Source organism: Suncus etruscus, chromosome 14, assembly GCF_024139225.1.
Source record: "Suncus etruscus isolate mSunEtr1 chromosome 14, mSunEtr1.pri.cur, whole genome shotgun sequence".
Classification (NCBI taxonomy): domain Eukaryota; kingdom Metazoa; phylum Chordata; class Mammalia; order Eulipotyphla; family Soricidae; genus Suncus; species Suncus etruscus.
In genome coordinates this window covers 47857360-47870868 of record NC_064861.1, presented here as the reverse complement: position 1 = coordinate 47870868, position 13509 = coordinate 47857360, and the positions used below count along the sequence as shown (strand labels likewise).

At 37.0% G+C, this 13509-nt stretch overlaps 1 protein-coding gene across 1 annotated transcript in view; it reads left to right on the top strand.

The window, feature by feature from the left end:
• The window catches only part of RPGRIP1L (RPGRIP1 like), a 139474-nt gene that overhangs the window by 48528 nt on the left and 77437 nt on the right, over positions 1-13509 (top strand). Inside the window, exon 10 of the mRNA XM_049786057.1 lies at positions 9743-9882. Coding sequence (XP_049642014.1) covers positions 9743-9882 — 140 coding nt within the window. The remainder of the gene's footprint in view (positions 1-9742; positions 9883-13509) is intronic.

Below are 13509 nucleotides of genomic sequence, written 5' to 3'. Positions count from 1 at the left end.
GAAGTTGGCTGTCTTTTCTTGCAGGAGACGAGGTGTGGGATTGGCTGGGTGTCCCCTCGCCTGGGTGCTGGGTACTGGTTCGTTGGGTAGGAGGTCGATCTTGATGCCTAAAAGATTAAGGACTGAGGGTGGAGAGTTTTAATATGGTGGGAGATCTGGATGGGATTGAGGGGTGATGGGATAGTTGGATTTCCGGGGGGGGGGGGGGGGAGAAAGGGGAAGGTATATGGGAGGGGTATGAAGGAAGAGAAAAGAGAAAATACCGTAGAAAGAAAGGGAGAAGAGAAAGGGGAAAAAGTAAAGAGAAGAATAGAAGAGAAAAAAAGAAAAAAGTAGCGAGAAGAAAGGAGAGAATAGCAAGGAAATGCTGGTTTGGTTGAATGTGTTCGATGACTAGAGCCTGTAGTTTAGGTCTGTACGTCGCAGGTACTGCTTTGGTGGTCTGATTGGTCCCGTGCTTCAATTCCTAAAAGAAGGTTTAACCTAGAGATAAAGTGTATGTTAGTTTTCTCGTGGCCATCTCGTAGTGCAATCAAGGTATGGTATCTCGTGTGGTATCCCGAGTTGCCATCTTAGTTTGTCCGCCCTTTGTATCTAAGGGTGCCTGTGGACAGAAAAGCTGAAAGGTTATTTAAAATATAGCAAGGTAAAGGAATTAAAACGTAGTGTTATGGTATGTTGCCATTGCAGTCCGTGATTTCCCGAGGTGTTCTATACTTGTGTTCCTGTTTACGATCTCTAAGGGATTATTGTGGGCTTTTGTTGTGGGAGTCTGATTACATACCTGTTCTCTCTATGTTGCTGTTTCTGTTGTTGCTGTTTTCTTTGTGGTATAATGTGCAGTCAAGAGTTTGCATTGTTCCTTTTTCATGTATTTTGGACACTGCTCCCACGTATATGTTGACTATTACAGTGTTCGGAGTTTCTGCCCTGTTAAACCCTGTTGTATGATTGTTAGGTATTAGTTGTGTGTAAAATATATGTTCTAGGTGTTTCAGAATAGTGCTACCATTCTGTGTTTATCTTTTGTCTTCTGACTTACTTCGTTTAACATAACATGAGCTAGGTCCATCCACGTTGCTGCAAAGTCTGTGATTGTATCATTTCTAACTGCCATGTAATATTCCATTGTGTATATGTACCACATCTTAATGATCCATTCATCTGTTGTTGGACATCTAGGTTGGTTCCAAGATTTGGCTATTATACTGAGTGCTGCGATAAATAGTGGGGTGCATACGTATTTTGGAATGAATGTCCTTCCATCTTGTGGGTATATGCCTAGGAGAGCAATTGCTGGGTCAAATGGCAGCTCAATTCTGAGTTCTTTGAGCACTCTCCAGACTTTCCTCCATAGGTGTTGGACTAGGGGGCATTCCCACCAGCAGTGGATGAGAGTTCCTTTCATACCGCATCCCCGCCAACAAAGGTTGTTTCCATTATTTTTGATGTGAGCCATCCTCACTGGTGTAAGGTGGTATCTCATTGTTGTCTTGATTTGGATCTCCCTGATGATGAGTGAAGGTGAGCATGTTTTCATGTGTTTGTTGGCCATCAGTGCCATAGAGGTTTAGACATCAGTTGAGATCATTTTCTGGGACCCAATTCTTTTGACTGTTTGTTTTGGGGGCACACCTGGCAATGCTCAGGGGTTACTCCTGGCTCTGTGCTCAGAAATTGCTCCCAATCGGGGGACCATATGGGATGCTGGGGATTAAATTCATATTCATCCTGGGTCACCCACATGCAAAGCAAATGCCTGACTGCTGTGCTACCACTTCGGCCCAAGTTCTTTTGACTTTTTTTAAACTTTATTTATTAATTGTTTGATTTGTTTTTGGGCCACACTCAGCAGCACTCAGGGTTACTTCTGGCTCTGCATTCAGAAATTGCCCCTGGCAGGCTGGGGGACCATAGGTGATGCCAGGAATTGAACCAGGTCCCTTCGAGGTTGGCCGCATGCAAGGCAAATGCCTTACTGCTGTGCTATCTCTCTAGCTCCTCTTTTGACTTTTAAGACTGAATTTCTCCCCCTGTGCTTCACTCTCTGGTTTTAATTGTATTGGAACCCCTCACCCCTTTGAATCATAACCAGCTGTTCCCTGGGCTTACTCCCAACTATGCTCAGGGATCATTCCTAATAAGATACCAAGGACCATATTAAGTACTGAGGATTGAACTTTGGGCCACCATGTATAAGGCAGTCCCAATTATACATTAGTTCATGCTCCTGCATTTGAAATTTTTATATTGTGAAAAGAAACTCTTTTTTGTTTGTTTTCTTTTATTTTTTTATTGTTTTTGCACTATATCAGGCAGCACTCAGTGGTGACTCCTAGCTCTGTACTCAGAAATTACTCCTGGCAGACTCAAGGAACCATATGGCAAACACAGGTCAGCCACTTGCAAGGCAAACATCCTACCCACTGTGCTACTGCTCTGGCCCCTGAAAAATATACTCATATTTAATAACAAAACTGTCAAACATTCAGAAACTTTTTTTATTTTTATTTATCTTCTACATTTTAAAATCTCAAATAGTTTCACATGGTCAAAACAAATAAGTACTCATATTTAAACATTTTTCCCCTAATTTGAGGACTTGCTGAACGTTTTTTGAATTAAAAAAATACACACACCTGGGCCCAGAGAGATAGCACAGTGGCGTTTGCCTTGCAAGCAGCCGATCCAGGACCAAAGGTGGTTGGTTCGAATCCCGGTGTCCCATATGGTCCCCCATGCCTGCCAGGAACTATTTCTGAGCAGACAGCCAGGAGTAACCCCTGAGCAACGCCAGGTGTGGCCCAAAAACAAAAATAAATAAATAAATAAATAAATAAATAAATAAATAAATAAATAAATAAATAAATAAACAAACACACCTTAAACTTAGCTGGGAATAATGCATAACCATAATTTTGTGAGACATGTTTTTCTCATATTTACTTATTACCATGAATTTTTATCTTCCTGAACATGCAGATGATATAAGAGTATAAATCTGACTTTAAGGGGTTTCATTTTGAATTATGCTTGAATTATATTTCCTTCCTGCCACATTAAAACAAAAACATTACTACAAAGGTTAAAGTACTCGCTTTGTATGAGCTAACCCTGGGTTCAATCCTTGGCACCACATTTACCCTGAACACGGAGCTGGAAGTCGCCCCCAAGCAAAGCTTGATGTGGGTCCGAACCTCCACCCAAAAAAAATATGTATAAAAGCAATATTCATTAGGATGCATACATTTGTATGTATGTATATATAGGTTAAATGTGTGTTATCAGTTCCCCCCAAGAAACAAATGAATATCACTTTAAAAAATCCAGCAAACATACACATTAGTAAAGATTAAACTGTTAAATTCTCTAATACAGTTTTTGCTTCTTTTGCGGGGGAGGCAGGTAGGATCACATTTGTCTTTTTTCACAGGCTATTCCTAGATCTGTGCTCAGGAGTGACCTCTGGTAGTGTTCAGCGGATTGTGCCAGGATTAGTCAGATGCAAAGCGAGAGCCTTACCCCCTGTACTCTCTCTTTTTATATGTTTAATGTGCTGTCAGAAGCACAGTTGGAAAAAAATCCACAAAAGTTTTTATCACCCCTGAGATTCTTTTTAGCTCCATTTTTAATGATGAGCACTTGTTATTCTTTATTACCAGTAACTGGTGCATGTCAAAAGCTACATGTACTCCCTTTTTTGGTTAGTCATAATGATAGTATGTTTTTAGAAGTTGAGCATTTGTTTGTTATTCAAAATTGGCTAGTTTTCTGGAGAAAAATATGATTTGCAGATTGCATCCTCATCATTCTTTTTTAAATGAAATTTTGAATGTGTTTATTGCTTGACATGTGACATATTAGAAAATTATCCTGGTATGACATGTTAGTACTTGGCTTGACTTTTTCAGTATGCTAAAGTGTTTTGATACAATGTCAAAAAAATGTAATTTAATAAAATGGACTGTTTGAATATTCAGAATATTTGCAATTAATATTTCTGTTTTGAGAGAATAGAGTAAATTTGAGAGTAATAGAGTAAATTTTATAATAAAGTTGAAGTTACTGTACTTCTAGGGTGATATAATTGAAAATTCTCCTTCAGCTATAATGTCCTTCAACTATAATGTACAAAAGTCACTGGGAGGGGGCTGGAGTGGTGGCACAAGCAGTAAGGCATCTGCCTTGCCTGCGCTAGTCTAGGACAGAGCACGGTTCGATCCCCTGACATCCCATATGGTCTCTCAAGCCAGGAGTGAATTCTGAGCACATAGCCAGCCAGAAGTAACCCCTGAGCATCACCGGAAAAAAAAAAGTCACTGGGAGGATCCAGACAATAGTACAGTGGGTAGAGTACTTGCCTTGCATTCAGCTGACCTGGGTTCACACTCCAGCACCTATCTAATAGCCTAAGCCTTCCAGGAGTGATCCCTGAGCACAGAGCCAGAAGCAAACCCTGAACACCACTGGGTGTAGCCCATTCACAAATATGAAAAACAAAATAAAAATTAACTGGAAACATACCAGAAGAGAGATTTTACCATCCCCTTTGAACCCTTTCTATTAGCCTGCTTCCATTTGTGAGCCCCCACCCCCACCCCCACCTACTTTCATTCACATTCAGTCAATTTGCATCATGTCTAGAGAATCTATTGAAAGTTATTTTAAGGGTCTACAGCAATAGTATGACAGGTAAGGCACTTGCCTTATACACAGCTAACCTAGGGGTTTTTTTTTTGGAGGGAGGGGTTATGGTCACACTCGGTGACACTAAAGGATTACTCCTGGCTATGCACTCCTGGCTTGGGGGACCATATGGGATGCTGGGGGGTGTGTGTCAAACCACGGTCGGTCCTGGGTCAGCCACGAGCAAGGCAAACGTCCTACCACAGCACCATTGCTCCGGCCCCTAACTTAGGTTTTATCCTTGGCATGCCATATGGTCCCCTGAGCCCAGCCAGGAGTTATTTCTGACTGCATTAAGGGTTTGTGACCCTCAAACCAAAAAGTGATAATTAGGGTATTCAATTTATTTTTTAATCCTTTATTTTATTGTTTATTTTATTGTTTAGCATTTTATATAAAAATATCCTCACAGGGGCCGGGCAGTGGCGCTAAAGGTAAGGTGCCTGCCTTGCCTGCGCTAGCCTTGGACGGACCGCGGTTCGATCCCCTGGCGTCCCATATGGTCCCCCATGCCAGGAGCAACTTCTGAGCGCATAGCCAGGAGTAACCCCTGAGCGTTACCGGGTGTGGCCCAAAAACCAAAAAAAAAAAAAAAAATATCCTCACCAGTGCAACATTCCCATCACCAATGTCCCAAGTGTTCTTTTTCCCCACCCCACACCGGCCTGTGCTCTAGAGAGGCTTACTACTTCCCTCATTCAGTCACATTTTGTTATGATGGTTCTCAGTGTAATTATTTCTGTGACTGCACAATAATAAGATATTCAATTTAAATTTTTTAAGATTTTAGCCTCCTAAGAAAATTAATGCTTCCCTTTTAAGTATTGGTCCAGTTTTTGAAGAAACTGTTTTAAGACTTGGTAAATCAGGGTTGGAGAGATAGTACAGTGGGTAAGTGTTTACTTGTTCAACTCAGCCCACTTAGGTTCAGTCCTCAGCAACACATACTGTCCCTTGAGTCCCACCAGGAGTGATTCCCTAAACGCAGAATCAGGAGTAAGCCCTAAGCATACTGGGTATACCCCTCTCCCTAAAAAAAAGGAAAAGAAAAGAAAAGCAAGAAGCACTTTATATTACTTCATTTTTTTCTAACAGCTGCATAGTATTTCATTGTGTAGATGTACCACAGCTTCATTAGCCATTCATCTGTTGTTGGGCACTAGGGTTGTTTTTAGATTCTGGCTATTGTGAATAATACTACATTGAAAATAAAATTGCAGGGGTTATTTTTATATTGTGTTTTTGGTCCCTTAGGGTATACTCCTAGAATGCTATTGCTGAGTCATATAGAAGCTCAGTTTCTAGCTTTTGAGGCATATCCTTATTGTTTTCCCAAAAGGTTGGATCAGTTAAAATTCCCACCAGCAATGAATCAGAATCCCTTTGTTCCCACATCCACGCCAGCATTAGTTGTTCTTGTTCTTTTTGATGTGTGCCAATCTCTGTGAGATGATGCCTCATTGTTGTTTTGATCTCATCTCCCTTATCAGTAATGATATGGAGCATTTTTTATATGCCTTTTGGCCAGCTGCCTTTCTTCTTTGAGAAAATGTTCATTTCCTCTCCCCATTTTTGGATGGTTAGATATTTGCTTACACATGGATGGATATGGAGACTACTTATGCTGAGCAGAATGAGCCAGAGGAAAAGGGATAGACCTAGAATGGTCTCACTCATTTGTAGGATATTAGAAAAAGACATTACCATAATAATATACAAAGACAATAGAGATGAGGGCAGGAGGACCAGTCCATGGTAGGAAGCTTGCCACAAATAGCAGGGGAGTGCAGTTAGGGCAGAGAAGGGACCACACTGTCAATGTAGTTTGATCACTCTACTGTGTGCTGAAAGGAGATAAGGTAATATACGTGATAACCCTTCAGTAACAATATTGCACACCACAGTGTCAAAAAAAAAGGGGGGAGAGAGAAAGAAGAAAAATGTCTGGCACAGAGCTAGGCAGAGGGGAAGGTAAGAAGGGGAAACTGGGGACATTGGTGATGCGAAATGTACACTAGTGAAGGATCTTGACTGAAACTCAATCATGAACAATTTTATAATTGTATGTCTCGTGGTCATTCAATTGTTTTATTTATAAATTTATCAAATACAGAACTTTCTTTTATAATGGATATAGTAATTAGCATTATATTTTATTCAAAAGTAAAAAAGAAAACACTGCTGGACCCCATAGACTCTATACTCTGTTTCTGTAGAGTGACCAACTATCCCCTGCATTCTAAAAGGAAACACAGAAGCTCACATGATCTTCATTTATGAGGACTAAGTGCTTTCTGGAAATCAAACAAGTTCAGTTGGTACATCAGTTTTCCTTTGGGCATCATTTAAGTGAAATACTGTGGAGTAAATATGCATTCAATTTTCACCAAGCCCTACCTGCAGTGCCTCTAGATTTCTTTGTGGGCGATTTGATCTTCTTGCTCACATTTCACATTAGGATGATTTTGAATATTGGTATCGCTAGAGTTTCTTCTGTGAGAAATAAGACCTTTGGGTGGAGATAGATTCTTCAGCCCCTCTTTTGATTGTATTATGTTGATTAAAGTGTGTATTTACAGGACTCTAACCCATGATTGTCATTGGACATGCCAGTGACCACAGGCTACAGGAAATATTTCACTGCACAATGACATTTTGTCACTCCTGCATGCGCATAATATAACAATGAAAGGTGCACAAAGACCAACTGTGATCTCCCACTCAGTTGTCACTGTAGGCAATATACAAAAACATTTTCATGAATAAAAGGTTCTCAAAGACTGTTCTCATATGCAGATTTAATCATGTACACAGCCTTTACAAAGAAAATGGAGCCAGATGTGGTTTACCATTTATAGTTACACAGATGGCTCCAAGCATAGAGGAATACAGTAAATTCAAAAGGAATTCCTCGTGAAACTCCAGTGGAATGTAATCCTAAAGTTAGAGTGGAGATAGCAGTGGACTAAATTCAGATTGACTTATGCTGATTTACACTAGTATTTTGTGGGTTTGGAAAAACCAGGCTGCTAAATTGTTCTTAATTTAAACACATACAGCTTCTGATGTTTCTGCCAGATTAACTGTTGGTGATCTTTCTGCTGGTACTAATGCTATTGGAACACTACTGTTTCTAATTTTTTGGCGTCTGATATAATGTATGGTTGTGCCTATTTCATCATGCTAATTTTTTTTCCGGCTAGTATATGTTTTTAATAATAAAGGACACACACGCACACAGACACATATATACTCACTTACCATATAGAGAGTATATGTTTATATAATTTGACCAGGCCCAGAGATTATATTTATTCTTTTTATTTTAAAATGTAATAGAAGGTTTTTTGCTTAGTGTCTAATGTTTATATTTTATTTGGAATTCATCTAAGTCTAGGTAATTGTACCTTTAACAATTTTTTTAATATTGGTATATCAGATTCAAGCATTTTTAAGATTTCATTTGTGAATTGAGAACATTGATAGAAGAAGCAGATGTCATATTTAGGGAAACTTACAGAATTGCATTTGTGGGAGTGTGGGTTTGGGCCACATCTATCAGTCCTCAGGGATCAAACTGGGGTCAACTATACTTTTTCTTTCAGCCCCTTTTAATAGTATTATTTTTAAAAATACAATAAAATATTCAATATGTAAAATGAATACAGTTTTGCTCTCTTGAAATCTGTCTCCCAGAAAAGTACATATTATATACATTTACATATAATATTATATATATACATATATATTGGTTTGGGGACCTCACCCAACAGTGCTCAGGGGTTACTCCTGTCTCTGTGCTCAGAAATCACTCCTGGCAAGTTCAGGGAACCATCTGAGTTGCTGGGGATCGAACCCAGGTTCATCACGGGTCAGCCACATGCAAGGCAAACACCTTACCACCATGCTATCACTCCAGCTCCTATATAGTATATATTTGAATAAAACCAAAAGACTAGCTGGGACAATAGTAAGAGCAATTCTTAATTTCCTTTTACATCTTTGTTGGTACAAAAACAGACTTTGTAGATACTCCTTTGATTGACTGGTTTTTAAATATGGAGAATAGTCAAAGTTGGTGATCATTAATTCTGTCATATCAGGCTTCACAGATAATAGTTTTCTGCTAAAATGTAATCAAGATCAACTCTTTTCTAAAAACTATCAACTGGACATGAAAATATGGATTTAGGAGCCCTAGGATCTTCATCTTCCTCAGTGTTCTTAGTACAGGCTTAGTCTAATGGCCCAGCATAATGTTTAGTTTATTTGAGAACTGCTGGCCCAAGGTAAATAGAAGCTTTAGGCCATTAGTTATATTTTTTAAGGTGTTCTTCTGATATGCTGGGTCTTGATCGTTCTTAGATTTTAACAACAGTTTAAATGATAACGCTTGTATTGAGGAATAGTAATTCTATCATTTTCATTCTTGTCAGGGTTTCCTTGTTGGGTTTTCATCCCAATCATGTGTTACAAGTAAAAATGGTTTTTGTTGTTGTGGTGGTTGTGGTTGTTTGCCTGATGCATTTGAGAGCTTTCGAACAAAAATCGCTTTCATGTCAGAATTGCCATCTTACTGTTCAGTGTGCTATCATTTTGTGGCCAGGATTTTGTGAATTCATTATTATCCCAGACCCTGAGCATTTAGAGATCAGGTGGAGAGCCTCTTTTCTCTGAACTAAAAGGGTTTGTGTGTGGGAGAGAATGATTTTGTTCAACGTCAATTGCTGAGGTTTAGAATTGTGGATTCCTTTGGAGTATGTACAGTATCTGAATTCCTTCACTAGTCCCACAAAAGCAGCACACTGCCAACTTTTCTGACTTTAGAGCTCTAAATTAAGGCCAGTTCCTTTGCTCATCCCACAAACTCTTTCATGTTCCCTAACCGCAGCCTGAGAAAGGCGCCTCGGTTTCAACAGCAGCAGACCAGCATATGTTTACTTAATTCCTAAGACATGATGACAGTGGTCTTTGTGCCACTAAAAGCTTTACTCTTTATTATTTTCGGTTGAAGCTGATTTCCAAGCTTTCCTTGCATGTCACGTGTGTTTTGCAGTGCCTTCAGTGCTGCCCATGAAGAGCAATGGAAGTTAAAGGAACAGCAGCTTAAAGTACAGATTGCTCAACTCGAGACTGCCTTAAAATCTGATTTAACCGACAAAACTGAAATCCTTGACAGAATAAAAACTGAAAGAGGTACATGTAAAATGACTGCTGACTTATTTCTCTCAGACATCTGTGTTATTCAGTGCTATCCACTATCTAGTCAGTAAGTACTTTTGTGCTACCTGTTATGCCAGGTTTCTTGCTATCTAGGGGGAATTCAGTCTATATTACTGGTTACTTAAAATTTCCCTTTACACTCATTACTAATGTATATGCCAAAGGAATCATTTTTCCCAAGGGTGCTTTTTTCTTTTTCCCTTTTATTTGTTTGGTTGCTTGTTGTTTTGGGGCCACATTTGATAGTGCTTAGGGGTTACTTCTGGCTCTGCACTCAGAAATTATTCCTGGCAGACTCACCATACAGGATGCCAGGGATCAAACTCTGGTCAGCCATGTACAAGACAAATGCCCTACCTGATGTGCTATTGCTCTGGCCTCTCCTTTTACCTTTCTTAAAATTTATTCTGATGGAACCATACCTCAGTAGTATTCCCTTAGCAGGGAAGGGTGCAGGGACACATGCACAGGGGAAGAACTATATGGTACTGAGGATCCAACCCAGAGGCCTCACAGACACAAGTCTCTACTTGACCACTTGAACCAATATCCTAAATCTAAGTTGTCTTTAATTTTGTCTCATTTTCCTAAATTTGGATCCTTTATTTATTATTTAATATCCAATAGATATTTGTTTAGCATTTGCTAGACAGTAAATAAATATTTGCTAAACAGTAAATAAAACAAATGCCTTGCCTGCATTTACCTAAAATTCAATTAGGAGAAATTGAAAGAAATTAAATAAATATATAATTAAAATTTAAAAAATGTAAAATGTAGTATGAGAAATTGTGATTGGGAATTAAATAGCAGTATAGAGAGCAGAGAATCACAGAAGTCATTGCTTGTAAAAAACAAGATAGGTCAGGCAGGGACTATGTCTTTCTCTGATAATGAGGTGTCTAATTCTCTGTGACAGAGAAATTAGAGCAGGAAGCCTTATTAAGGCTTTAAAATATCAACTGCTAAAATACTGATCATTAATAAGTTTCATGTTATGAATAAAATCTCATCCCTTTTGTCTTATAAAAGTACAATAATTAAAGTTGATGTCTGATATTATGAGCACATACAAATACAGTAAGGGAAAAAGAATAATTTGTTTCAAATGTATTTATATGTTTTGTCTACTAATAAACCAAGTAATATTAATAAGGTTGCTCCTTTTGAACATTTTCCAATTTGGTAGCATGCAAATGTTTAAAGATTTAATGCAAACTCGATAACTAAAACAGTTTTTTATCTAGTCAGGCATTCTATAAATATATATAGACCACAATATCGTATTTCCTTTAACTATTTCTTCACTTTTCCACTTTAATATCTCTGAATTGTTATTCATCTTATTAGAGATTACAATTCAAAATATGGTCTGACTACTTAATTTTTCACATCTAGGAATCCTTATCTTATAACACTTCTCTTAATCAATGGAGTCTTAATTTCACTGAGATATGTATACAATATATTTACTTACCAGTTGATTCAATTTGACAACAGAAGTTTTGTGAATTTTCTTCTAGAAGATTGTGAGTTAAGTAAATACCATAGTTTCTAACAGAGTTGATATTTTAAGGTTTCTGTATCCTAAACATATTTTAGTGTCTTAATTTTAATGTGCTGTAATATGTACTTAATCATGTCTTTAATTATTAGCTACTCAATAAATTTATGTTCATGGAAGTGAAAATATTCACTAATACTTACTCTCCATATTTCCCTAAAAACTTGCATAAACTGTTCAGTCTTAAGAAAAAGGGAGATGAACTAAACCTTTCTTATTTGCTTTCTTTATTTCCCTAGATATCAGGAATTCCAAAACTTGTATCTTTAGACATCTGAATTGGTCTCTGGAAAGAAACTTACTCAGAGGATAGAATCTGGTGGTCTTTTTTTTAAAAATAACCTGTTTATTGCTAAATTAATCCTGAGTTTTATTTTAAATTATTAAAACTACCATTGTTATTTTTATTCAGCTGATACATTCTTTATCCTTTTTACTGATTAACATTTTTTAGATTTTTGAATAATAAATCACTCATACACATTACAAAAGTTCAGTAAATAAAAAGTATTCTTAAAACATTACTTAATACAATCGCTATTTTATATGTGACCTTCCTGTTATTTCTAAATATTTAGATATTAATCATGACATTTTATTTACTATATTGTTAAATTAATCTTCCCTTGATCATAAACATAAATCTACATCATTATTTTATGGTGGCTGTCACAGTTTTTATGTTTGAGAATGTCCTATAGATTGCTCAATACTTAGATGCATTTTAATGATTTCATAAACATTTTATGCAAATATTTTATATTCATCCACTTATTTTAAGAAAATTTGCTTAGCTGAATATTTGTAATGCTGCTATTATTTGTTTTCTTTGTTTGAATACTTAAAATTTACAGGTCTAATGATTTTAAGTTTTAGTTCTTTGTGAAAATGGAATAAAAAATTAAAACCTGTTACCATTTTTCCTATGGAAGTGCTAAACAGAATATTTAAATTATTTAATTAAGGAAATCTTTTAATATTTAGAAAGTTTCTTTTTGTGTTACAGATTTCTGAAATTTTTTAATTTTACTTTGAAGTCTCCTTACAAATTTACCTTTTCATGTATCAAATGTTCTTTGCCAGAAGATGTTTCCCTGGCTGCTTGTAGTCATTCATCTAACTGGCAAATTATTTTTAGAGAATACTCACCTCTTTATTCAAGGTACAAATTAGTTTCAGATTGTGTGAATATGTTGGGAAAGGATATGTAAATGCAGTTTGCATTTGGTTAATGCTTAAATTAACTGCATGTGTTTAAGGGCTTGCTTTTGAAAGTTCCTTTCTATCTTTAACTGAAATGCATAATTCAGCATAATGCATATGGTTATATTGATCACAGCTGAAGATATTAGCACAAAGGCGCTCTGAAAATTGTTTAGATGAATTGTTCTCTGCACTCTCTTATTAATGGTGTGCTTGAAGAACATAATTTTAAAAGAGTGAAAATGTTATATCATTTGAATAAAATGCTGTTTAGCTTAACCTGCTTTTTGTCAAATCATAAGGTAAGGAGGTTATTTTTCATCTTGTACAGGGTGCTTTGATATTTCATATTATAATTCAGTGAGTCTATTTTCTCTTTGAACTATGGTGTCTCTGTGTGTTTTAAAGACCCAGGACTTTAATCCACAATAAGCAGTTCAAGAATGGAAAAATAGAGTGGAATATTCCACATAAAACTCAGTAGAATCTAACTAAAATTTAGTGATGTCTTCAGGCACTAGTGCTATCTACCCACTAATAAATAAAACTCAAAATTGGAAAGTATGAGTGAAACAAGAACATGGTTATTGAAACAAAATTCAGTGTAGGAAGAAGCATGTGAATAAGCTTATACCTACTGGCGTATACTTCTTAGTACCCTGCTTTGAAAGACTGAACTAGGAAAATTAAGCATAAAGAACATCAAAATATTCTGTTTGGATAAAGAGGGAGCAGTGTGTCTTTTACACTTTAACTAACCCTCAGAAAGTAACCCTGAAAGTGTTGCCTACGAGAGAATAAAGTGAAGTCTTCTTTGGTTTTACATTTTGTTT